General features: G+C 40.8%; 1 protein-coding gene across 13 annotated transcripts in view; it reads left to right on the top strand.

Moving 5' to 3' along the window:
- Positions 1–859: 859 nt before the first annotated feature.
- CREM (cAMP responsive element modulator) overlaps positions 860–26,065 on the top strand; it is a 73,366-nt gene continuing 48,160 nt past the window's right edge. For 2 of the 13 annotated variants that reach the window (XM_075997518.1, XM_012765664.2), the window contains exons 1-3: positions 868–1,091; positions 10,871–10,971; positions 18,938–19,061. In XM_075997518.1, the coding sequence (XP_075853633.1) occupies positions 10,928–10,971; positions 18,938–19,061 (168 nt within the window). In that variant the 5' untranslated portion in view covers positions 868–1,091; positions 10,871–10,927. Of the gene's footprint in view, positions 1,092–10,870; positions 10,972–18,937; positions 19,062–26,065 lie in introns of all 13 variants that reach the window. The other 11 variants (XM_075997525.1, XM_075997522.1, XM_075997517.1 and 8 more) reach the window with 8 other exon arrangements.

Here is a 26,065-nt window from a genome sequence, read left to right as displayed (position 1 = left end):
GGTTCTAGTTGATTGTTTGTAATCTCCTTTTTTCCTGAACGTAAAAGAGGCTTATTTTGAGGCTAAAAGCCCTGCTTTTTTGAGGCGCCTCCCCCCGGGTTAGTATGCCTAAGTATGCCTAAATGGGTGACTGGTTCACACGCCAGAAATGTTCCTCTGACCCGAGAGCCCACGTTTTCCAGCTGGATGAAAACTAAACTCTCCTCCCTTCTAGGAAGGGTTTTTGCTGGTTGCCAAACAGCCTCGCTCCCCCGCGTCCCATTTCAAAGTGGGCACTATCGCCGCTCCCCCGCGACGATGACGCACGGACACGGTCACGCACGGACACGGTCATGGGGAGCCGGGCGGCCCAGGAGGGCACCCCGGGCTCGGGGGCGCTTCTCAGGACGGCGGCCCGGGCTAGGCTTAGGGGGTGGGGACGCTCCTGAGGACCCTAAGCCCCCAGGATGTGACCCCCGCTGGGACCGAGCCGCGACGCCCGCGAGGTTCTGTTTAGGGCTGGGGCCGCCCCAGCACGCCGCCTGGGAAAGCAGCGACCTGGAGACCCCCAGGCGGGCGCGGGCAGTTAGCCCAGTGTGCAATCCTGCGGGGTGAGCGCAGCTTCCGGCTTCCAGCCCCGCCCCCGACTGGGACTTCCGCCCCGCCCCCGCGGGGTAGTTCCTCCTCCCGGCCCCGCCCCTTGGCTCACTCTTTCCCCCCCCCAACAGCTCCCGTGTCCCCCTCCTCCCGTTCCATTTAATTGTTGGATTGTCAGCGCCGCACTCCCGCCGGCGGCCGGCAGGGGGCGGAGTTCGGGCTTGGATTGCTCCTCCGGGAGTCCCCCGGGAGGCGGCGGCCGAGTGGGGGCGGGGCGGGCGGGGCGCGAGGACGCGGTTCCGTCGGCGGCTGCGCTGCTTTTGGTCCGGGCTCGGCTGGGAGGCCGCGGCTGCCGCATCAGAGCTGACGTGGGGACGACGTGGGGCCGTCGCCGGCGCCGGCGCGGGGTTGCTGGGCGGCGGCGCCGCTGCTGAGCGGCGGCCGGGCTGGCGGTCTCCACCTCCTCCCGTCCGTAATCAGTGACGAGGTCCGCTACGTAAACGCCATCGCGGCGGGTAAGTGGCGCGCCGGCCCCGGACCCAGAGACCTAGGAGCCGGCGACGCGACGCGGGAGGCGGAGGCAGGAGGCGGAGCGGAGCCGGGGGCGGCGGGCCGGGGCCGGGGGCGGCGGGGCCCCGGGCCCGGGGCAGCGAGCGGCCCCCGGACGCCGCCCGCCCGCCCCCGAGGCCGCCGCCGGCCCCTGGGCCTCCCCCGGCGCAGCGGCGGCCGCTCACCTCGCCAGCCCGCAGCCCGGGCGCCGGGCGGGCTCCGCGCCGCAGACCCCCGCCTCCCTTGAGCCCGGTTCGCGTCGGAGAAGGCCCTCCTGCCCCGACGAGTGCGGTCCTCACTCTCTGGAAAGGAAAAGGAGCCCCGGAGTGAGGACGTTGGCCTTGTGTGCCGCGGCCGACGACTGACGGCACCTCTGCCCCAGTTTAGCTGTGAATTAACGTGGCCCGGTTCTTCCCCGGCGTGGCAGTCGGAGGGGACGTCGCTGTCGAGTCGTTGTGGTCCCCAGATACACGGTAGATGTGATCAGATAGGATGCAAAGACTATTTCTATGAAGCCTGCGAAGAAGGGACAAATCCGTGACAGCTGATAGAAACCGCAGTTTCTCTTATGGTTTTCCTCTTGATTTTTGCCTTTTTTTAGAGTCATCTGGTTCAGGTTCCTGGAACCTGCGGAGTAGGGAATAAACACGTCCTGTACCACGGTTCTTCACCCTCTGGTCTGTTACTTGTCTGTTGCACCCCTAAGTTTGAAACCAGGCGTTTCCTGCACGCTGCTGCTCGGTAAAGCAGCTAGCTCTCAGTTGATCGGTTCGTTGTCAAATTTTCAGGAATTTTGAGTGACAGGACCAGCCTGAATTTCAGTCTCGCTTAAGACTGAAAGATCCGCTTTTTACAGTGCAGGTAGCGTAGGGACCTAAGTTTTCTTCCTTTCTTACTTAATTTGCCCCGCGGATGGGAGTGCAACCACCTTCCCTTGAAACAAATAAAAACCTGGATGCACAGTGAAAGAGGTCCAGTACGAACATTGTATTAGGTTCTCTCTCTATTTTTTTCCATTGGGTACCACATTTTCCTCCTCATCTCGATCCGGTTTTTGGATGACAAACTTGTTTCCCTTCATAAGTCATAGTAGTCTTTAACTGAACCTGAAGGAAATTTTCTTTTACCAAAGGAAGGCAAATTGAAAACAATGTTTTGGCCAATAAATGCTAAGTGTCAAAACTGATGTTTCAAGCACTATTACTGATTGATGCAAACGCAACTAACTTAAAGCGATATTGAGACGGTTTGGATCCTGGATGAGTAAACACTTAAGGCATTGTCAATAAGAAGTGTTGTTAATTGCACAGTTTTCATGAGTCTGTAAATAGATCAATTAACAAATCCTTTCCCAGTTCCTTAGTGGTGGGTATGCAATCGCGTGTTGGTGAGTGTGAAGTTGTAATTGCACTGATGTTTTGTGTACATATTTTGGTTAAGAGCATATGAATAAATTTTTATTGAATGTATAAACAAAGAGGAGCTTTTTAGTCTTTGTTTTTGCATGGTCCCCAAAAGTTAATGAAATTGACTTCTGCTGATGAATTTTAACAAACTCCAGATTCCACAGGTTAGTAGACTGTATTCTAGTTTCCTATGAGGTGAGTCACTCACTGCATGAGTAAAATATGAAGTCTTGTTTAGAATTATGAGCATTTCTTAAACAGTAAGGAAGGGTTGCAGCTTGTTAACATATATAAGGAATCTTGACTGAATCTGCACCAGTATAGACATATTTCTGATCCTCGTTTTCCCAAGTTGATATTCTCTACAAGTATTGGGCCAGAAAATTGAGCTAGGTTTATTATTGAAAGGAGTAGTCTATTGGAAAGCTTTTAAACATCCTGTTCCATTTAGATAAATTCCTTAAAAGTGAACAATACAAACACTGGACAGCTGAACCATTGAGAGACTTTGTTTTTTAGAGCCATTGGGGTTTTTTTTTTTTTTTTTTTTTTTTTTGAGACAGAGTCTCGCTTTGTTGCCCAGGCTAGAGTGAGTGCCGTGGCGTCAGCCTGGCTCACAGCAACCTCAATCTCCGGGGCTCAGCGATCCTACTGCCTCAGCCTCCTGAGTAGCTGGGACTACAGGCATGCACCACCATGCCCGGCTAATTTTTTTTTTTTTTGTATATATATTTTTAGTTGCTCAATTAATTTATTTCTATTTTTGGTAGAGATGGGGGGTCTCGCTCAGGCTGGTTTCGAACTCCTGACCTTGAGAAATTTGCCCGCCTGAGCCTCCCAAAGTGCTAGGATTACAGGTGTGAGCCACCACGCCCGGCAGGTTTTTTTTTTTTTTTTTTTTTTTTTTATGTAATTTTTTTTTTTTTTTTTTTGTAAAGATGGGGTCTCTTGCTCAGGGTGGTCTCAAACTCCTGAGCTCAAGTGACCCCCCTCCCCCGCCTCCCATATTTTGATGTGAAATCAAGTAGTTGATAAGGAAATATCACCCTGCACTGTCTGAATTTTGTTAAATGCTTCTACATTATTGAACTGATGGATTCTGTATGTAAAAGTCAGTTTTAAAAATTGTTGTACATTGAATAGCATTTTATTATTATCAATGCAGGAACTTAAAAATACAGATTTCAGGAAAAATGTATCTCATCTGTTATATATGAGGTAGAAATGAACATTTTAAATAATTATGTTAATTTTGTTTTAAAGAATATGTAAGGTATTTGAAATACTTTTTTCCATAGGAATCTACATAATAAAGAGTGCTGTTCTTAAGAGTATATGTTTTTACTCCTGGGCTTTCATTTTCTGATGCTGTATGATATCCAGTAGCAAATAAGGACAAAGAAGAAAACCTAAAAATAACATTCGTGGGAATTACCTTGATTTTACTCATGAAAACACCTTAAGCCTTATTAGTATACAGTCATCTACCACATAGTGACATTTCAGTCAATGGTGGACCACATGTATGACAGTGGTCCCATGAGATTCTAATGGAGCTGAGAAATTCCTATTGCCTAGTGACGTTCTAGCCATAGAAACGTCACCGGGCCATGCATTACCTATTCTATGTTTATTTATGTCTAGATACACAAATACTGCTGTGTTCCGGTTGCCTCCAGTATTCAGTACAGTGTAACATGCTGTAGGTTTGTAGCCTAGGTGTGTAGTAGACTATACCATCTAAATTTGTATAACCACACCGCTGTGATATTTGCACAAAGATGAAATCTGATGACATATTGCTCAGAACGCATGCGTCTCCCCCCCATCATAACGCAACATATGACTGTAGTTGTAGCAAGGTTCTAAAAAATAAAATCGAATCTATTTGCACATCTTGTGACTGGCCTTCCTAGGAGTGTTATTGGAAATTACTGGCAAGGTATATGTGAAACAATTTTTATAAGCAGAGGAAATACATAAGCAATGAAGTTACAGGATATTTTTGCTTAAAGACTGTTTAAATAACTCTCTCATTGGTCAGGAAGGATGCTTGCTCTAAGGAAACCTTAGTAGCTCTTCCTTATCAGGAAGAAGCCTTCCTGGAAGGCTTAGGAGCCTTCCAGTTCTCCCGAGATGGGAAGCATCTTCCTGTGTTTTATTATAAACAGTGGTATAACCAGGCTGATGAAATGTCAGAATAAAATCCTGTTAAAATTTAAGAGTGGGGCTAATGTGATTCTAATATTTTACTTGAGGATTTCACAAAATAAACTCAGTTTCTTCAAAGTTATCCTAGTAAAGCTTTCTTATTTTAAGTTTTTAATTTAATTTTTTTATTTCAGCATATTATGAGGGTACAAATGTTAAGGTTATGTATATTGCCCATTCCCTCCTCCCCCCAAGCTTTTTTATTTTTAACACAGCAAACTTAAAATTAGGTCATCCTATCCCAGAATGACAAAATGTCAGACAGTTTTGTTCATAATCTCAGCCTCAGTTTTTTTCATTGACAGCACAAAAAATGATTATGTTTTATTTTTTTCTTTGTATTTTTTGACTACTTTTCTTTTGGCTTAGAAATGTTTTTTAACTGGAGTTTATAGCCTAGCATTGATTATCATGAAAACTTCTAGTTCTGGAATTGGGGTAACTATATCATGCATAAAGACCCATGTTATTGTATTAATATATGGATGCTTAGAATGCTTTCTTAAAATTACTGGAGGAGTTAAGTTTAATTAGGCATGTTTCTAAACTTAGAAAGATACCAGTTTTGTTCAGATAGACAAGATAGGACCAATCTGGGTACCAATCTGGGTAAGTAAAATAACGTTGAAATTCTTTTCTCTGAACTTTAGTTAATTCAAATGTCTTATCTACGTTCCCAGATTTACTAACTAGCAGTCAAATGCGTTTGTACTTAATGTGTAGAAAAGTGTTTTGAACTGTACTTAATGTGTAGTAGAGAAGCATGCCATTGCAAAGAAAAGCCTTACAGTGAATCTAGTCAAGCAAGTGACCTCCCCCAAAATTTAAAAATTCGGTTTCCATTCATCAAGTGGTGATGGTGGTTGAAAGGCTGGAGATAGACCACCATCATTTGAATTTCATTTTTCATTTCCTCCTTTGCAGCTGACTCTTCAGTTCATTGTGAAGTAGCCAAAAGCAAGGCAGCAGGTGGGAAATGAATTGAAAAAGAAAGAGGTGCTTGACTAGTTAATCCTTTGGTAATTTGAGCAAAGAGTTAAGGTTTCTTAAATAATGACAGGTGTCTCAAGCAATTAAGTTGGAGTAGCCTTAAATCTATATTAGCCTCCTGATTGTATGTATAATTCATGTTTGAAACATTAAAGACATTGCTTACTGGTGTTTGAAATATTTATTTACAAGTATTCCTCCTGGCCACTTCTGTTTTTACATAAAAGTGTATAGATTGTTATTTGAACTATTGTAACTTTGGTCCACAAAGAGTGCAAGCAAGACTTTAAAAGTGGCATAATTTCCTATTACTGCTATCTTTGTTTTGCTTATACCCATCTCCTTCACCTGAAATACATAATAAATAACCATAGACTCATCCCTGTCAATTTCAGGTGTATGGGTGTTTGGAATTCTCTCTTTTAACGAGGCCCGCCTTCTCACAACATTTTAATCAACTTGGTTGAGAAGGACCAGCTTTATAATGTGAGATTCAGAGCCTTCTTTACTTGCTGTTGCTACTTAAATTATAATTAACCTATGAAAATGTACTTTCCTAAAGACCTAAAATCTTGCTTCATCACAGAACCAAAGAAACAGATTGTACTTTTCTGTGTTCTCTTCCTTTTCCTGCTTCCATAAGAAATGCAATGCCTTTTATTCCACATTCTTTTCTTTTTATTTTGGCTATGCTCATGGCAGTGTTTTGGAGTAGGTTTTTTTCTTCTTTTTTTTTTTTTTAAACCTTTCTTGGAGTTTCCATTTATGGGTTTTTGAAAGTGCAGCAAGAACTTAGTTTGTATTGCAAGTGTCTCATAAGAACCCTTCATTTTTATAATATTTCCCTTATATTTTATAGTTCTCTCCAACTGTAATATCTAATCCAGAGGCAGGAGTTTTTTTTTTAAGAAAAAAAAAAATTGCCTTTGTTGTCTTTCCAAAGCATTGGACTTAGTTTTCAGAACAGGTCTCTTTTTAATCATTTAATCATTTAACCTATTTAATCATTTCATCTAATCTACTATTTAACAAATTACCAAATTGCAACAGGCATGGCTGGCATAATCAGTTTTGGTGATAAACACACCTAACTCTTGGTAAACATACATCCCTTTTAGAACACAAGTGCTTGAGCACACTAGAAAACTTCGGTGGGCATTAGCTAAAGTGTAGGTTTTACAGAACAAGTAGAGAACGTAGGTTAATGTGGAAAGTTGGTTGGTGAGCTGGAAATTGGTTAAGTAAGCTTTTGTATTTTAGCAAAGCTACCCAAGAAGTTTAATTCTAATATATACCTAATTTTTCCAAAAAATAACCACAGCAGAGTAGGTGTTCAAATTTTTCTAGATATAGATTTATTTTTTCTTCCTTTTTAAAGAATCTTACCAACAATCAAAGTAAGTATAAATTTTATACTCTCTTTAATCAGTATATTTTATTTACTTATTGTTATATTAGCATTTTGCAACATTTGCCTTATCTTTTTAATATACAGTCCATGTTCAGATTTCACCATTTGTCCCCAAAGTGTCCTTTGTGGAATAATCAACATATTTAAAATATAATCTGTATAGAAAGCTGTATATTGAAGAATGCTGATAGCAATGAAATTAATTGCAGTTGTTAACACCAGAGTGTGAATAGAACAACATACTGGTGAAAAAGTAAGGTGAATGCCAAATGTTATTTTTGTAATCAAACCTAATGGGTGATAGAATGTTTTTGTTAGTACGATAGATGGCCCTCCTCCAAATATGGCAAAGACATTCATATCCAGGCAAAATAATTTTTGAACTCATTTCTTCTCACTTAGTATAAGCTATTATTTGCCTATGATAAACTAGTCTAAAATATGTCTTTTGGCTCTAAAAGATAAAGCTTAGGAGTCCCTTGGCAGATAGGACTTTTAAATTATTTTTGTAGAAAATTGGTAGTATATGGGGCATTATATCAATATCCTTTGTGAATTTAGGTATAAGGAGATATAGTAACATCAGACTGTATCATGAACATGATAATGATGTTTTAGGCTAAATAGAATATTTTCATAGTGTATTAAGCCCATCATAAGAACATAATAAAGACATTTGAGCTCTTACCATTCAGGTGTTTGTGCATGTGGGGGAGGAGGGTGCTAGATTCAGCCCTTGGCTGCTCATGAAAGCAGATTTTGGATGAGATCAATAATATAGAAAGTTGAGATTTTCAAATTATACATAGTTGATACTGTAGTAAACTGGGACCCCTGCTTTAATCCACACAATGTAATTTTGATCCTGGGAAATTATATTAATAAAAAGGAAAGGCATAACTTAAAATCTGAATGCTTTTACAACAAACTATTATACCTCTACCAAGTATGTCAAATTAGAATACTTAGAACTTAGGATATTTATCCTTAAGGCAAGGGGAACCGTGGGAGGATAATTCTTTTCTTTTTCCAGAATATTATGCATATATTGTGTAAATGTTTTGGTTACATACATTGCTTTTGTACCCTTTGAGTCAAAGTGTGACCCTCCCCCAGACAGTGTGCATTGTACCGGTTAGGTGTGAATTTGCCCATTTACCCATTCCTTCCTCCCCCTCTCACCTTGATTTCCGGTGAATGTTATTTCCATATGTGCACATAAATGAGAAAATAACATGTTTGGATTTGCATTTCACATAGAGTGCTGTGGTCTAGTAGAGTGGACTATAAGAGGTTGCGATGAGGTTTGAGCAAGGTAAAGTAATTAAGGATAGAGACCATTATTGCTTTAGTTGTGCCAAGAGATGATCAGAGTCAACCCTGTGGCAGTGAGGATGGAGAGAATGGAGCAGAATTGAGAGACATTTAGGAGGTAGAATTGTTGAGATTGAGTAGGCCAGTGTTCCCAGCCTATATTGCAAGCACAGCGAGACTTTTTGCATTCATTACTGCACTTCCTCCTCACGACATGATTGGTGTCATCTCCCTTGACAGGAAAGAATGCCTGGAGAAATTAAATCATTGAGATCACACAAGCTAGCAAGTGATAGAACTCAAGTTCACACCCAGATCAGCCACTGATGCCAGCGCTGTTTACATCACACCACTACTTTGCTGTTACTATTAGACCACGTTGCCACTACAGATATTGGGGACCAGGGACATGGGGAATGTAGTCAGAGTCGTCCTCCCCCAGCCAGATAGGGTGGCTCAGTCAGCGGTGGTGTCAGTCCCTGAGATAAGAGCACAGCAGGAAGAGAGCTAGCTGCCAAGGAAGGGAGGTTCAGTTTAGTCTAGCTTTGAACATTTTGGATTTGAGGATCTGTGAGCAGACCGTTAGGAAACATCTAATAGGCAGATACACACGTGCAGGTTTCGAGCTCAGGAGTGAGGCTTAGGCTGGAGATGAAATTTGAGAGTCGGCAAATAAGGATGAGGTAGCCCAGGGAGAATGGGGTGGAGGAGATCATTGTGACCTGCGGAATACCAACCTTTATTAAAGGCTGGGCCACAGAGAGAGGAGACAGAACGAAGGGCTAGACCATCTGGAAGAAGAGCATGAATGTGATGTCAAAGAATTCAAGGAGCACAGCATTTCAGGGTGGGCAGGAAATGCCGTAGAGATGTTCAGGAAGATGGGGACTCAGAAGCATCCTTTTAGATTTGGCAGGCAATCATCAATGACTTCCTAAGAGAGAAGTTGGAATGCAATCATTTTCTGATAATTCTGAGTCAGGCGCAAGTTTACCTTCGTCATTCTGGCATGTGGCTAGTTTTTCTCTTGACATTCTGTGGCCATGGTGGCAGGAAGCTGGTGCAGTGCTGGTGACTCTGGGAAGAGGAAGCTAGTGGCCGTTCCTGGACTTCATTGAATATCTTTTTTCTCCTCTTAACATTTTGAACCATAAGAATGTGTTATATTACTTATTCAACAAGTGAACCTGAGACTATTCCCAAGAGAAATGTAAAAACGAGCAGGTATTTCTGTGCTACGATGCTGTGGTCTTTATTAGTGTTTACACATCTGTCCCCCTCCTTAGATTGCAGCCTCCTAGGGGAGCACTGTCAGTCACTCTCTGTGGCCCAGCGCCTGGCACGAGGGCCTGGCATACACTGGGTGCAGGTCACTGTTTAATAAGTAAGTGGTCCCTGCACTCTTGGTCGTACAATTTCTAAGGCATATAAGATGTCCCTGTGTAAAATGCTAGCATGATCACAGAATAAGATTCGATCACAGCGGATGTCACCACCCTTGCGCTCTGCTCACGTAGCCTGGCTCAAGTGTCCTACCATCTTTCAGCCCTATGCTGGGGACAGGTGGCAGCAGCAGTAACTATCACCTGTAGTGCCCTTAGTGAGGTGTGGCAAACGTGCCTGCTGTCTGCAGTTTCATAATTGACTGGGATGGTGTGAAACCATTTTAGAGGGGACACTTAATATAGAGGGGACAGAGCACCACTGTTGCTGGAACAGACGCCTAGAAGGTACTCAGTGATGGGCTCGATTGTTCTTTCCACCTCCAAAATAAATTAAGGACTCTCAGATATTCTTTAGTTGTGTTTTTTTTCCCCTTTGCCAATTTTACCTCGAATTCTGCATGTCAAATATATATTTTAAAAAGCTATTAGTAAAAAAAAGGGAGTTTAATTGCTACAGCGCCTGAACCAGCTTTTCAAACGGATTGAACACTATCAGAAGGAGGTTTTGAATAAACTGCTGATATTTCGTTTGGAGTTAAAATGCTTGACAAAACCCAAGTTTGAATTGACTGTAAATGAAAGATGGTTGAAAATTTTGTTGCAATGGAGTGAAATTTAAGAAAATGACAAATTCATTAAGTTCATTAGATGATCATTATCTTTAAATAATAGGCTGATAACTATGAGTTATATTTAGTGTATATTAGATGATTTAGACAGCACTACTTTCTCTTTAATAGAAAATAATCTGAGAAATAGTACATCATTTAAATTTTTTTCTCTAGGAAAATAAGAATATAGAAGTAAAATTTTAAAAAATCAATACTGAGATTTATTTTTTTTAGCTTTCTAATCTTTTTAGTTTTATAGAAATTAGAATATTCTTCCTAGCCTAGTTTTGAGAGGTTTTGATTTTTTTTAAATAAAATGTTATGGTCTCCCAATTCAACATTATAATTTTACTGCAGGATAAACAAAGAAGAAAACGGGAAAGGAGCAAAGCATTGATTACAAATGTCTTAATAATGAGCAAATGTGGCAGGAAAAAATATATTAAGACAAATCTAAGGTAGGTAGATAAATGTTCTTCTGTTCTTTTGAAAGTTCTTCTTAGCTTAAAGTTAAAATGATGAATGAATTGATGTATATATGTACACACACATATATGTGTATATGTATTTTTCATACTATGTACTCACATTTTTCAGCCATTCAGTTAAGGCATTCATCTTCCACTATGTACTCCGTTAGGCACTGCAGGGACTGCGTGGATATCCACATCTGGCTTATGCCAAGTGCTGGCCTTTTCAAGTTAGAAAGAAGATCATATTTAAGTACGTGGGCAATTCAGTGGAATTGTAGAATCAGAAGAGTCCCTAGAGTTTTATTCTTCCTCTTGGCCTTTAGGCTATACTTTACCTAACTTTACAAAACAGAAGAAAGTCTCTATCAACATTTTACAGAAATGCAAATAGAATTTTTCAAGTTTTCTTTTAATTACTTTCAGAGTGTTTCATCAGTTGGCTCTAGCTCTAAAGAGAAAATGAATTTTCTATGACATTTTTTGTGAAGCTATTTAAAAATAAGAGAAACACATTTCATAATTTTTCCTTTGCCAATTGGATTCTATTTTTAGAAGAGGTGAAAAAATGTTGCAAGAGTAATCAAATTGCTCTGCAGTGGACTTTGTCTTTGCAAATTGAATACAACTTAGATTGTATATTAGTCAATTGAACACGTTAATTATAATTAAGAAACTGCCTTTGTCTTATTTTCTGTTAAATATTTTTGGCCTGGGCCTGGTGTGGTGGCTCACGCCTGTAATCCTAGCACTCCGGGAAGCTGAGGCGAGAGGATCGCTCAAGGTCAGGAGTTTGAAACCAGCCTGAGGGCCAGGCGTGGTGGCTCACGGCTGTAATCCTAGCTCTCTGGGAGGCCGAAGCGGGTGGATCCTTTGAGCTCAGGAGTTTGAAACCAGCCTGAGCAAGAGTGAGACCCGTCTCTACTATAAATAGAAAGAAATTAATTGGCCAACAAATATATATAGAAAAAAATTAGCCAGGCATGGTGGTGCATGCCTGTAGTCCCAGCTACTCGGGAGGATTGCTTGAGCCCAGGAGTTTGAGGTTGCTGTGAGCTAGGCTGACGCCATGGCACTCACTCTAGCCTGGGCAACAAAGTGAGAGGCTGAGGCAGGAGGATCGCTTGACCCCAGGAGTTGGAGGTTGCTGTGAGCTAGGCTGACGCCACGGCACTCTATCCTGGGCAAAGAGTGAGACTCTGTCTAAAAAAAAAAATATATATATATATATATATATGTATATATATATATATTTGGCCTGTATTTCCTCTTCCCTTTTTTGCTGCTGACTTATCTTTTAAAACTTTCCTAGGTACTCAAGATAGCATTCCTTTAAAATGTTTCCTTTTTCCTCTCATTTATCTTCCTGCTTATATATCTGTTCCTGATTTATGGTATGCCTAAATAGCTAGTGATTAATTGTCTTGGTTTCTATCCTTGTAATAAATATGTTTTATGAATATATTCCTTTGTGTACATTTCTCAAAAGTATGTTATAGGTCTTCCTATTGTTTATATTTTACTGTATAAATATTACTGTACTATTTGTATATAATAGTATAGTATTTTGGGGAGTTACTATAGTAGATACAGATGTTTTATTATAGTCCCAGAAAGTAACAGAATAAGTCCTAGAAAATAACAGAAAAAAGTAGTCCATCCTAGAAGTCTTTGAAAATTGTTTTAATGGAGGGTCCTATTTTTTTTTTTTTTTTTTTTTTGAGACAGAGTCTCACTTTCTTGCCTAGGTTATAGTGCCGTGGCATCAGCCTAGCTCACAGCAACCTCAAATCTCCTGGCTTAAGCGATCCTCCTGCCACAGCATCCCAAGTAGCCGGCACTACAGGCATGTGCCACCGTGCCCTGCTAATTTTTTCTATTTTTAGTTGTTTTGGGCTCATTTCTTTCTATTTATAGTAGAGACCGAAGTCTCACTCTTGTTCAGGCTGGTCTTGAACTCCTGAGCTCAAGCAATACTGCCTTGGCCTCCCAGAGTGCTAGGATTACAGACGTGACCCACTGTGCCCGGGCCGTGGAGGGTCCTATTTTTTAAAAAAAAACAGGAAACTAGCATTCTATTAAAGTGGGTCCAAATATATTCAGAACAGGTTGGGATAATATTTGCTTTTCTATCAAAGGAGAAAAAGGCTCGCTAAATAACATAAAGGAGATTTCAGAAGGAATATGTAACCTCAAGAGAAAAGAATATTGCTACTGCTCTTAGTCATTTGTAAGTTTAAGCATCCCCACTTTAGCAAATTCTTATCTGTCGTTTAGAATTGTGGAACCAAATATTTGCTAGTATTTGCTTGCTGTTAATTTATCGTGCTTAATGGACTTATTCATTCTAGTTTTTTACTGTTTTTTTTTTTATTTTAAAATGTCCTGTTATTCATAATTGCTAATTGGTCCTTTTCCCCGCTAATAAAGATTATTATTTAAGATTAAAATACTATATAATTAATTAATTTAAAAACTATTAGTTTTAGTACAACTATATTTAATATTTGGCTGTTACAAAAAGTGAGATTTTTGGGAAATACATTCTATGATACATCTCTTCAGTTTTAGTATATTTAGCTATAAAATATATAGTGAACAATGCAGGTTTATGGACTCTTACATTTTATAAATAAATTCTATCTGGAGCGGCTGAGGCTGATTTATAGCTTTTAATATTGTATGTACATCATTTATAGCTGATTTATAGATCCTATTAATCCCTTTTCTGCTGAGATAGTACTTAAAAATGCCTCGTCCAGGCTGGGCGCGGTGGCTCACGCCTGTAATCCTAGCACTGTAGGAGGCCAAGGCGGGAGGATCGCTCAAGGTCAGGAGTTCGAAACCAGCCTGAGCAAGAGCGAGACCCCGTCTCTACTAAAAATAAAAAGAAATGAATTGGCCAACTAAAAATATATAGAAAAAATTAGCTGGGCATGGTGGCGCATGCCTGTAGTCCCAGCTGCTCGGGAGGCTGAGGCAGGAGGATGGCTTGAGCCCAGGAGTTTGAGGTTGCTGTGAGCTGGGCTGATGCCATGGCATTCTAGCCCGGGCAACAGAGTGAGACTGTGTCTCAGAAGAAAAAAAAAATGCCTTGTACAGTGCATGATCCATGTTGAACACTTTGATGTTAGTTGAATCTTCTGTCTTGGGCCCTGTGCTGGGGTTGGTTTTTAGTAGGTTTAGGAAGTTGTACTAGAGAGTAGTTGGATATAGATCTGTAGAAGAAACTTGCTTGAAAATGAAAGTGTATAATTTAAATTGCTAATGTTGAGCTTACTTTTCTGTAGGTGATTTTTACCTTCCAATAAACTGATTTTAGTTTCAAACTTGTACTGAATGACACGTACTGAGCACCTTACTCGGTACTCTGGAAGAGTACAAATGGGATGAAAGTAGAGTGTGAAAGACAAAGCATGCCTGAACGAGACTGTGACGATAGCTGCAGCATATTCAAAAACACATTATTAGCACTCTGGGAGGCCGAGGCGGGCAGATTGCTTGAGGTCAGGAGTTCGAAACCAGCCTGAGCAAGAGCGAGACCCCATTTCTACTATAAATAGAAATAAATTAATTGACCAACTAATATATATAGAAAAAATTAGCCGGGCATGGTGGCGTGTGCCTGTAGTCCCAGCTACTCGGGAGGCTGAGGCAGGAGGATCGCTTGAGCCCAGGAGTTGGAGATTGCTGTGAGCTAGGCTGATGCCACAGCACTCACTCTAGCCTGGGCAACAAAGTGAGACTCTGTCTCAGAAAAACCAAAAAACCAAAAAAACACATTATTGGCCGGGCATGGTGGCTCACGCCTGTAATCCCAGCACTCTGGGAGGCTTAGGTGGGCAGATCCTTTGAGCTCAGGAGTTCGAGACCAGCCTGAGCAAGAGCAAGACCCCATCTCTACTAAAAAAATTGAAATTAGCTAGACAACTAAAAATATATATAGAAAAAATTAGCCGGGCATGGTGGCACATGCCTGTAGTCCCAGCTACTCGGGAGGCTGAGGCAGGAGGATCGCTTGAGCCCAGGAGTTTGAGGTTGCTGTGAGCTAGGCTGACCTCATGGCACTCTAGCCAGGGCAACAGAGTGAGACTTTGTCTCAAAGAAACAACAACAAAAAAACATAAAATGTTCTCTGAACGGGAATACTCAGGGCTGGCCAGGGAAGGAACCCTGGAGTTATTGTAGTCTCAAGACCACTTTTCCATCCCCTACCCTATAGGTCATGCTACCTATTATGTGCCCTGTAGAGAGTCACTTAGTCACTCTGAACCTTATTTTTATTACAAAGTAACATTTGACAGTCTACCAGAATAACTGATTAATTGGTTTATTTAACGTTTATGGTAGCTACTGTACTAGGCACTGGGAATACATAGAAATCTAAGATGTCGTCTCCCCTGCCTCCCAAATTGCTCACACTGGTTAGTACTGCGTGAACAGATGCATTCGTTGTATGCTCAGCGAGTGCTGCAATGGAGGTAATGCATTGAATGCTTTGAGAATGCAAAAGAAAGTAACTAATTCTGCCCAAAGCTATTAGAATAAGCTTTTTGAAAGAATAAGCTTTTAAAAGGTATTCCTAACTCTGGGAGGCCGAGGCCAGCAGATCACTCAAGGTCAGGAGTTCGAAAGCAGCCTGAGCAAGAGTGAGACCCGTCTCTACTAAAAATAGAAAGAAATTAATTGGCCAACTAAAAATATATAGAAAAACTTAGCTGGGCATGGTGGTGCATGCCTGTAGTCCCAGCTACTCGAGAGGCTGAGGCAGGAGGATTGCTTGAGCCTGGGATTTTGAGGTTGCTGTGAGTTAAGCTGATGCCACAGTACTCTAGCCAGGGCAACGGAGTGAGACTCTGCTTTAAAATAAGTAAATATTTATTTACTAATAAATAATTAGTATTTATTAAAAGCTATTTTAATATTTTATGTATTAGTATTTATTAAAAGCTTACTAAAAGCTATTCCTAAACTGGTTCTATCCAACCTTTGCAGCCCTGCTTCTATTAGTTCTACCCTGTCTCCTCCCCATTGCATCTAATTAGGTTCCCCACCTCTCACCCAGATTTTCTATTCCAACCAACTGTTCCGTCACCCACCATACTCTTTACTTTCCTTCTTCTCATAGTTCACCTGTCCTTTTCTACCTGCTGAAATCCTACTCATCCTTCAAATCACAACTCACCTGGTCCCTATCCTCAGGCAGACTTAATCATTCCCTCCTGTGTTTTCCAGAGCTTTTGGTGTATAACATGCTTCACACAATTTAGGAAGTTACTTTACTTGTTCATTACTGGTCTATCAATAAACTGTTTGTCAAATTTTTGACATATATTGGAATCACTTAGATATAAAAATTAGATCCTCCAGAAAGTTTGATTCAGTAAGTTTGGGGTTGAGTCTGGGAATCTGCATTTTTTTTTTTTTTACAAGAAGTACTTTAGTTAATTCTGACACAGCTTGTCCAAGGACCATAGTTCGAGAAATCAAGGACCATCTAGTTAATGGATTCCTGCAGAGCAAGGGCCATGACTTACTCACTTTTGTATTTTCAGGCCCTGTCATATAGATGATGCTAAATGAAGGTTTCTAAAATAACAAGAGTTTATTGGCTAAGGCTTTTCGGCATGTAATTTTTTTTTTTTTTTTTTTTTGAGACAGAGTCTCACTTTGTTGCCCAGGCTAGAGTGAGTGCCGTGGCGTCAGCCTAGCTCACAGCAACCTCAAACTCCTGGGCTCAAGCGATCCTCCTGCCTCAGCCCCCCCCCCCCCCCAGTAGCTGGGACTACAGGCATGCGCCACCATGCCTGGCTAATTTTTTGTATATATATTTTTAGTTGGCCAATTAATTTCTTTCTATTTTTAGTAGAGACGGGGTCTCACTCTTGCTCAGGCTGGTTTCGAACTCCTGCCGCCGAGCGATCCTCCCGCCTTGGCCTCCCAGAGTGCCAAGCAGTATGTAATTTTTTTTTTTTTTCTCCCTTATTCTTCTTTTTGCAGCCCAGGTTTGCTAAGAATGAGCAGAAGCATGTAATTTTTGAGTTGAAACTCACATTGTTGGCAGAAGCTTAAGAGAGCTTTCAACAAAGTTATAAAAAATTTCCAAGATTCTTTCCAAAATACTCTGCTGGGGCATGCTTTGTGGGAAAGGGGTTTGTTGGTGATCATATACTTCTGGAAAATGCTGCCTGTTGGATCTGTCTTGAGACATACATATTCAAGCTTCTCAGATGTTCTCTTTTAATCACTGATATTTAAAATATTTTGACCAAGCATTTTCCCTGCTCTCTTTTTCTAGTTAATATCTTTTCATGTCCCACACATATGTTCTGAGGTATTCTCACATAAGCAAAAGTAGAACAGTAGGAATTAGCAGTGTATGCATGATCATGACCTATGCTTACCTAGAATTGGAAAGGCCATACTGGGAATTAATAAGAAAAGAGATAAAGAATTAGGGAATATTAAGGGAAATACATTTTTCCATGGTAGGCTATTGGTTTTTTATTTTGGTATAATTGCTGCAAATTGTTATGGTCAGAAATGAGTATTAAAATAACTTTGTAGTATAGACTATAGAAGAAAAGTTTGAGAATGGAAAATTGCAATTCAGATAATGGCTACTGAAATGCAAAAGAAGGTATTGAGCGAAAAATAGTAGATGAAGGATTTGTAGGATCTGGCAACTAATAAAATCTGGAAAATGATTTGGACATTTTAATTCAAAGTTCTAAATGGGCTTCATACATTTTGGATATTTAGTTAGACTAAGGTGAAAAGAACATATTGTATTATTGACAATTACAAAGATGTACAATAGCATAGAGTAGCTCCTATAAGTAAGTATTTTTAATTTTGTTTGAACTTTCTATTTTCTCTTAGTAGGAAAGGATTTATTATAATATGATTTACCTTTTAGAAAGACTCTATATAGAAATCATGAACTTAAATTGAATTCATAGGGAAACTACCATCATATCAAAAGTTTTTCCTGGAAAAATTAGATTCTCGTCTTTAAATATTTAATAACTAGGGCTTGTTTATCAGAAACTACTTAGTGCTAACAAAGCAAGACACATTTGTATATTATGACACATTAATTGAGACAACAGGGAAATTCTTTCACACTACATCATAATATAAAGCAGGCATGTTGGGCTTTGAGAATCATAGCATATTTATGCTTTTCATATAAAATAGAAAAGCTAATTTTACCACTCATTCATACTAATCAGAAGACTTAAAATAATTATCAAGGAGACTTCATTATAATTTTTTTTTTTAAGTTTTAAAATAAGCTAGTTCCCACCCAACATTTTACAGTACTCCCTTGGGAATGATCATATTCACTGAGCAGAAAAAGTGGCTTAGGTTTGAAGAGTTAGGACGCTACTATTGAACCCGCTTCTTGAAAAAATAAGATAGTGCAATTGGATGTCAGAAATAAATTTCAGATAGCTAGGTAAACACAATTCAGATTGAGCATCCTTTATCCAAAATGCTTGCGACTAGAATTTTGGATTTTTTTCAGATTTTGGAATATTTCCATATACATAATGAGATACCCCAGGGATGGGACCCAAGTCTAAACACAAGATTCACTCATGTTTCATGTGCACCTTTTACTCATAGCCTGAAGGTAATTTTATACAATATCTTTAACCCTTTGCACTCGCTTGCTTTTTCTCATTATCCACTCGACATTATCCACACTCGACATCTGAGTGCAAAGGGTTAATAATTTTGTGCAGGAAACAAAGATTTGACTGCGTGTTGACTGTGACCCATCCCATGAAGTCCAATGGGGAATTTTCTACCAGTTGACGTCATCTGGATACTGAAATGGTTTCAGATTTTGGAGGATTTTGGAGTTTTGGATTAAGGATGCTGAACCTGTACTTCCAAATACTTCAGCTAGGCCCTTAATACTTCTTCCTTTTTATTGTCTTTTCAGACAAATGACCATGGAAACAATTGAGTCCCGGCAGGATGGAAGTGTAAGAGATTCTGTGGCAGAAAGCAAATCTGCCCATATGCAGACTCAGACTGGTCAAAATTCAATCCCTACTTTAGCTCAGGTAGGCAACAGGCAGGAATTGATGGAAGTTAATATATTCGGAAATGAGAATTATGTGCAGTTTCTGTTTTCTTACTGTTGATCTTAAATTTTCCATGTTCCCTGGTTATCAGCCATTCTTGCTGATTTGATTTTGAAGAGAAGCTACATGTAACTCTTAATTACTTTTGCATTGTAACAGACACTCTGCAGTGCCCCCACCTCCATTAGGCAAAGGGGAAAAAAAAACCATCATATGTAATCCTTGGCTGGGTGCAGTAGCTCATGCCTGTAATCTTAGCACTCTGGGATGCCAAGGCAAAAGGATTGCTTGAAGTCAGGAGCTTGAGATCAGTCTGAGCAAGAGCGAGAGCCTGTCTCTACTAAAATAAAAAAAATTAGCCAGGCTTGGTGGCATGTGCCTGTAGTCCCAGCTACTTGGGAGGCTGAGGCAGGAGGATCGCTTGAGTCTAGGAGTTTGAGGTTGCTGTGAGCTAGGCTGACGCCACGGCACTCTAGCCAGGCAACAGAGTGAGACTCTTATCTCTAAAAAAAAGGAAAAAAAAAAAAGACATAATATGTAATCCTCAAACTATTATTTCTGAGGTGTGCTTATTCCAAATTTTTACTCTTTGATATTGTCCTAATATTCTTAGCTGTTAATAGAGGGCAGAAGTCTTATCATTTGCCCTGTATATATTTGGCTTGATCTTTACTTTCTTTTCGGTTAGGTCCTTTTAAAAAAATTATTTAGTTTTAATTTATTTCTCAATTTTTGGTTTCCAGAGACAGGGTCTTTCTCTGTCTCTAGGTAGGAGTGCAGTGGCACAATCACAGTTCACTGCAGTCTTGAACTACTGCAATTCACTGCAGCCTTGAACTCAAGCAGTCCACCTCAGCCTCCTGAGTAGCTGGGATTAATTACATGCATGCGCCACCATGCCTGGCTAATTTTTTAAAATATTTGTAAAGATGAGGTCTTGCTATGTTGGCCAAGCTGATCTCAGACTCCTGGCCTCCCAAATTGGCCTCCCAAAGTGCTGGGATTAACAGGTGTGACCCACCATGCTTGGCCTTATTTAGGTCTTAAACTTTTGAATTGGTTTCATTCAGAGAGCACCAGTATTGGTTAGTACCTGTTTTCCAGATCCTAACATTTATTTCTGGTCTGTCTATAAAAATACGTAGTAAAATCAAAGACATTTATTTGTTTATTAGTTCATCAAATATTTATTGAATACCTACTACGTATAGGCACTAATCTAGATGCATGGAGAGATGTAGTTCCTGGCCTTAAATATCTCATGGTTTAGTGGGTAGACAGATATATTTTAGCAATAATTCCAATAGTGTAAGGAGTGCTGTAAAATGTCATGTACAAAATGAACAAGGTGTACGAGGAGGGAGCAGCCAGTTGACCAGGGGTGCTTTGCAGAGGATTTTTCATCTGAGCTAGACATGAAGGGTGATTAGGAGTCTACTGGTAGGTAAAGGGCAGGGAAGCAAACTCTAGGCAGAAGGAATAATGTGTATAGAAGCACAAAGCCACACTCTGAGGTGTCCAGGCACCTACAGGAATTGAATTTAACCAGATCCTAGGGTCTGGGCTGGGAAGTTGAGCTGGTGAAGGTAAGTAGAGGATTGTACACATTTGAGAGTTCAGAGTACCCTGTGTGCTACATGTTCTTGAAATATTTTCATTATGCTCACTGTGTTTAGGCCCTAGTGGCCTTGTGGAGGTGGGATTGGAAGTCAGTGAGCCAGCAGTGGGGACAACATGAGGCTGCCTGGTGGAGTGAGTGTTGGGTACCGAGTAGTAGTGAGATTTTAGTGGCATCTTAAAGGGAGAACAAAGAAGACCTGGAGGCTGGGGCATGGTGGCTCACGCCTGTAGTCCCAGCAGGAGGCTGGGAGTGGGAGGATCGCTTGAGGCCAGGAGTTTGAGACCAGCTTGGGAAACACAGTGAAACTTTATCTCTACAAAAAATGTTTAAATTAGCTGGGGATGGTGACACGTGCCTGTAGTCCCGGCTACTGGGAGGCTGAGACAGGAGGATCGCTTAAGCCTGGGAGTTTGAGGCTGCAGTGAGCAACAAGAGTGCCACCGCACTCCAGCCTGGGCGACAGAGCAAGACCCTGTCTCTAAATAAAGATAGATAGACAGGCAGGCAGGCAGGCAGGTAGATAGGACCCGATGGCTGGCTGGAAGGCCCCAGGAAACACTAGGCACTGCTTGGGTTGCGTTGGGTCAGGCTATTCCTGCGAGAGCTCTAATTTCCCGAGACTGGGCCCCATGCACCCAGCCTGCTTGTCTTTCCCCTTTCAAGCTGCCAACACCCACTCATTCCCTGGAGCTTTTCTGCAAGTATTCTGCAGAGTGGCATCTCCCTGGCAACCCCCTTTCTTTGTTACGCTTGGAAGACAGGCGTGCTGGCCTTTTGCTTTAAGAAAATGAAAACGCAACCTTTTTCTTGTTAAAAAAAAAAAATGCACGTTCACTGTAGAAAATTAACAAAATAATTATTATTCAAAGGAAGAATAAAAATTATTCATAATCTTAACATCCACAGATTTCATTGTTGTTAACATCTTGGTGTATATTCTTCAGTACTTTGTGCAAATAGAATAGATATATATTTGTTCATGAATTTGAGATCTTGCAGAATTTTTATAGCTATGATTTCTGGTTGATACTTGTGCCTCTCTTTGTTGAAGTTGTAGTTGAAAGCACATTTTGCTCTTTCTGCCTTCACTTCCCTGTTTAGCTCTGGCTTACTAACTTCTGCACACAACTTTTGCCCCAAGACTTCTGGGCCCCACATATTCAGAAAAAAAGACCCCTGTTGTCTAAGATGACAATCTGTAATTCTGAGGCCCTTCAGGCTGGGACCTTCACCCACGTCTGTAAGCCTCAGTCTGAAGTTGCCAAGAGATCAAGAAATATGAAGTCTGAAAAGTAGTTTATGAGGTTTTGGAATTGCATAGGAGACTGGTGGACAGACACTAGGTTTTAGTAGGGTAGAGAACAAATGAAAGGACAAGAATGGAAATTGGAAGTATAGATTCTTTAAGAAGTTTTTCTGTGAAATAATAGAGAAAGATAGGTTTGGGAGACAAAGGGGTGGCAAGTGGGGTGTGGGAAGGTTGGGAATGTTTTGAATAAAAGAGAAGAGAGTATAGACTAGGGCCTTGTGACAAGGCTGAATGGAAGAACTAGAAAAAGCCTGTTTGCTTTTATAATGCTTCTTTAAAAATTTCAATTAATGTATGTTAATAAATGTTGATATTTATAAAATTTAGATAACAAGTTTATGGATTTTTGCTATTTTTCTGTTTTCTATATGTTTGAAGTGTTTGATCAAATACAAACTATCAAGCAGAGTCCTATGGGAAAAATAAAAATAATCTATAGTTTTTATCTTCCTCGTACTAGAAATGTAAAGAGATTAAGAAGTAATCTATCGGCCGGGCGTGGTGGCTCACGCCTGTAATCCTAGCACTCTGGGACCAGGCTGAGGCGGGCGGATTGCTCGAGGTCAGGAGTTTGAAACCAGCCTGAGCAAGAGCGAGACCCCGTCTCTACTATAAATAGAAAGAAATTAATTGGCCAACTAATATATATAGAAAAAATTAGCCGGGCATGGTGGCGCATGCCTGTAGTCCCAGCTACTCGGGAGGCTGAGGCAGGAGGATTGCTTGAGCCCAGGAGTTTGAGGTTGCTGTGAGCTAGGCTGACGCCACGGCACTCACTCTAGCCTGGACAACAAAGCGAGACTCTGTCTCAAAAAAAAAAAAAAAAAAAGAAGTAATCTATCTGCTGATTCATGGATTATTTTAGTTTACTAAGAATTATCCTCCATGCCTTGCACAGATCATGATTTTTTGGACAATTAGAACACAATTCATAGCAGTCACTATTTTCCAAACTTGATTACTAATTTAGGTTCTTGTGATACCTAAAGCTATTCATTTCTGAGTATTTGTTATTGTACAATATTATATAACTAGAAGTATTAGGAAGTCAAACTGAAATCTTCATTAACCTTACCACGTATGCCAAAAGTCACTAACTCTTCTGAATGATTCCTTATGGTGTCATATTTACTTGCCATTTGTCTCATATCTTCAAACTTGGCTATTGCAAATTCCCAGATGTTTTAGATTTAAATTCAGTTGTGTATAAAGAGGAATTTCTAACACTCCTTTCCTTGCTTATATGGTCAGATTATCATTACACAGTGTGGGAACAAAGGTATGACCAAAAGATTCAGTGGATTTGATTTCTTTGCATCCAGTATCATTTGATATTAGAGGTTTTGACTGCCCTGGCCTTCCCAAGGTTCTACCTAAGCAGGTACACTCCGAAAATCATCAGAGACCTGAAAACTATTGACCTTGCTCTTGGCTCTCAAGCCTCTGTTCTGCAGGTGAATTGAGGGGAGGTGAAGGAGTACCCAGAGAGATTGGAGTTTTACATTTTTCTATTTTATAACTTCCCGCTTATAAACAGAGCCTTTCTATCTATCTGTGTTTGCAAGTAAAATCACAGTGATAATAATGTCAAAAAGTTGGAGGCAGGAGTTGCCATGGCTAAACCCTGGGGTGGCAAATACTTAGGGGTTTAATATTGTGACTTCGATTTATTCTTGCCTGAATTGTTTTTTGTATTGATTTATTTTTAATTGAAGTTGGTATCTTTAGTAAGCATATGTGTTGATATAGAAGACTAGATTGCACTTGACCCTGGAAAAATTCTTGGTAATAAACCAGAGAGTCTATCTTAATTTATTTTTATTTTTATTTTTTGAGACAGAGTCTCACTCTGTTGCCAGGGCTAGAGTGCCGTGGTGTCAGCCTAGCTCACAGCAACCTCAGACTCCTGGGCTCAAGCGATCCACCTGCCTCAGCCTCCTGAGTAGCTGGGACTACAGGCATGCGCCACCATGCCCGGCTAATTTTATATATATATATTTTTTTTTTTTTTGGTTGTCCAGCTAATTTCTTTGTATTTTTGTTAGTAGAGACGGGGTCTCGCTCTTGCTCCAGCTGGTCTCGAACTCCTAAGCTTAAATGATCTGCCTGCCTCAGCCTCCCAGAGTGCTAGGATTACAGGCGTGAGCCACTGCGCCTGGCCCAGAGAGTCTATTTTAAATAACCAGGCCCAGAAGAAACCCTTTCCAGAAGCCAAAATGGTGAAAAACAAAAATACTATAATATACCAATAGTTTTAAAATTAAGGATACTTACTTCCTCCGGAAATAATATAATTTTTAGATGGGTAAAGGGAAGTCAAGACTTCTTTTGTATGAAAGATTTCAAGCATATACAAGGGTAGAATAATGGGCCCATTTATATCTATAAACTTAATAATTATCACGAATTTTGCCATGGTGTACGCCTGTAGTCCCAGCTATCTGGGAGACTGAGGCAGCAGGATTGCTTGAGCCCAGGAATTCGAGTTTGTAGTGTGCTATGATTGTGCTTGTGAACAGCCATTGCACTCTAGCTTGAGCAACATAGCAAGACCTCGTCTCTAAAAAAAAGAAAAAAAAAAAAAACTGTTAGCATTTGCCTTATCTATCTTCTTTTTTTCTTCTTTTCGTTGAAGTATTTTAAGCAGCTCTGCAGATCTCAGACATCATGTCATTTTACTCCTACTTACTTCTGGGAATGCAACTTTTAAAAAATTATGGACATTTTCTTATATAACCGAATGTTATTATCATACCTAATAAAAATCAAATGTAATTCCTCAGTGGAATATGCTACCCCTACCCCTATCTCCCCGTTTATCTCACCAATATGTGATCTACTCTCAAAGCAGCAGGGTAGACATTTTGAACTCTTCTTGTTCCAAGTCTCTTGGGAATTGATGACGCTGTCATGAAGATCTAGGTGGGTGAGGTCATTCAAAGGAGCCGTTAGAAAGGATGTACTTTAACACTGATTTTCTGAGGCTGAGGCGGGAGGATCGCTCAAGGTCATGAGTTCGAGACCAGCCTGAGCAAGAGCGAGACCCCCGTCTCTACTAAAAATAGAAATAAACGAATTGGCCAACTAATATATATAGAAAAAATTAGCCGGGCACGGTGGCGCATGCCTGTAGTCCCAGCTACTCGGGAGACTGAGGCAGCAGGATTGCTTGAGCCCAGGAGTTTGAGGTTGCTGTGAGCTAGGCTGACGCCACGGCACTCTAACCTGAGCGACAGAGCGAGACTCTGTCTCCAAAAAGCCCCAAAACCTGACTTTCTGAAGCATAATTCCTTATAGCCTCTGACGAGGCCTCCAGACCTGAGCATGACACCTCGACTCTGTCAGCCTCTGCTTTGTGAGTGACCAGGTCTCAAGGTTTGTGCAGGGATAGAAGGGAGAGATGAAAGGAGCAGAATCAGAGGAGTCACAGAGCTGGATGAGAACTCTGGAGACCGTCAGGGTCAGAATACTGCCTTGAGAGAATGGGTTCTAATATAAAATTTAACCTCTCCAAGGACCCGTGTATTTTTGGAAACTAAAGAGCCGCCGGGGATGCAGCGAAAGCCACTAGGAAATGTCGCTCAGAGATTATACTCTGCTAATCTTTCTCATCCTCTGCATTCTAAATGCACACGGGGTACAAGGAGCACCTCAGAATAAAGCAGGCCCCCCGGACAGTGAGGGATGGACACGGGGAGGATGATTTAACAAGCGGTACTTGGAAACGCTGTAACGTATGAGTTGTAAATTTCCTTTTTCAATCTGGTGGAAAACTGGAATGGCATTTCTCATTGTTTTCGCCAGCAATGCCAAAAATCCATCATTTTGAGCTTAAATAGGGCCAGGAAGGATGTAGATGGCTATCACAAAACAAAAAATGAACAGGCAAAAACCTTAAGCAGCATTTGCTGTTGTTCCCAGTTCAGCAACATCATATTTGCTGAGGGCGTCGGCAAATGACAGCCCCCAGGAAGTAAAATCAAATACCAAATAGTAATAACATGTACGTTTGCTGTTGGATAAGTTAATAAATAGACCATGGTAGGTACTGCC

This window comes from Microcebus murinus, chromosome 25, assembly GCF_040939455.1.
Source record: "Microcebus murinus isolate Inina chromosome 25, M.murinus_Inina_mat1.0, whole genome shotgun sequence".
Classification (NCBI taxonomy): Eukaryota; Metazoa; Chordata; class Mammalia; order Primates; family Cheirogaleidae; genus Microcebus; species Microcebus murinus.
This window is presented reverse-complemented; position numbering and strand designations above follow the sequence as displayed.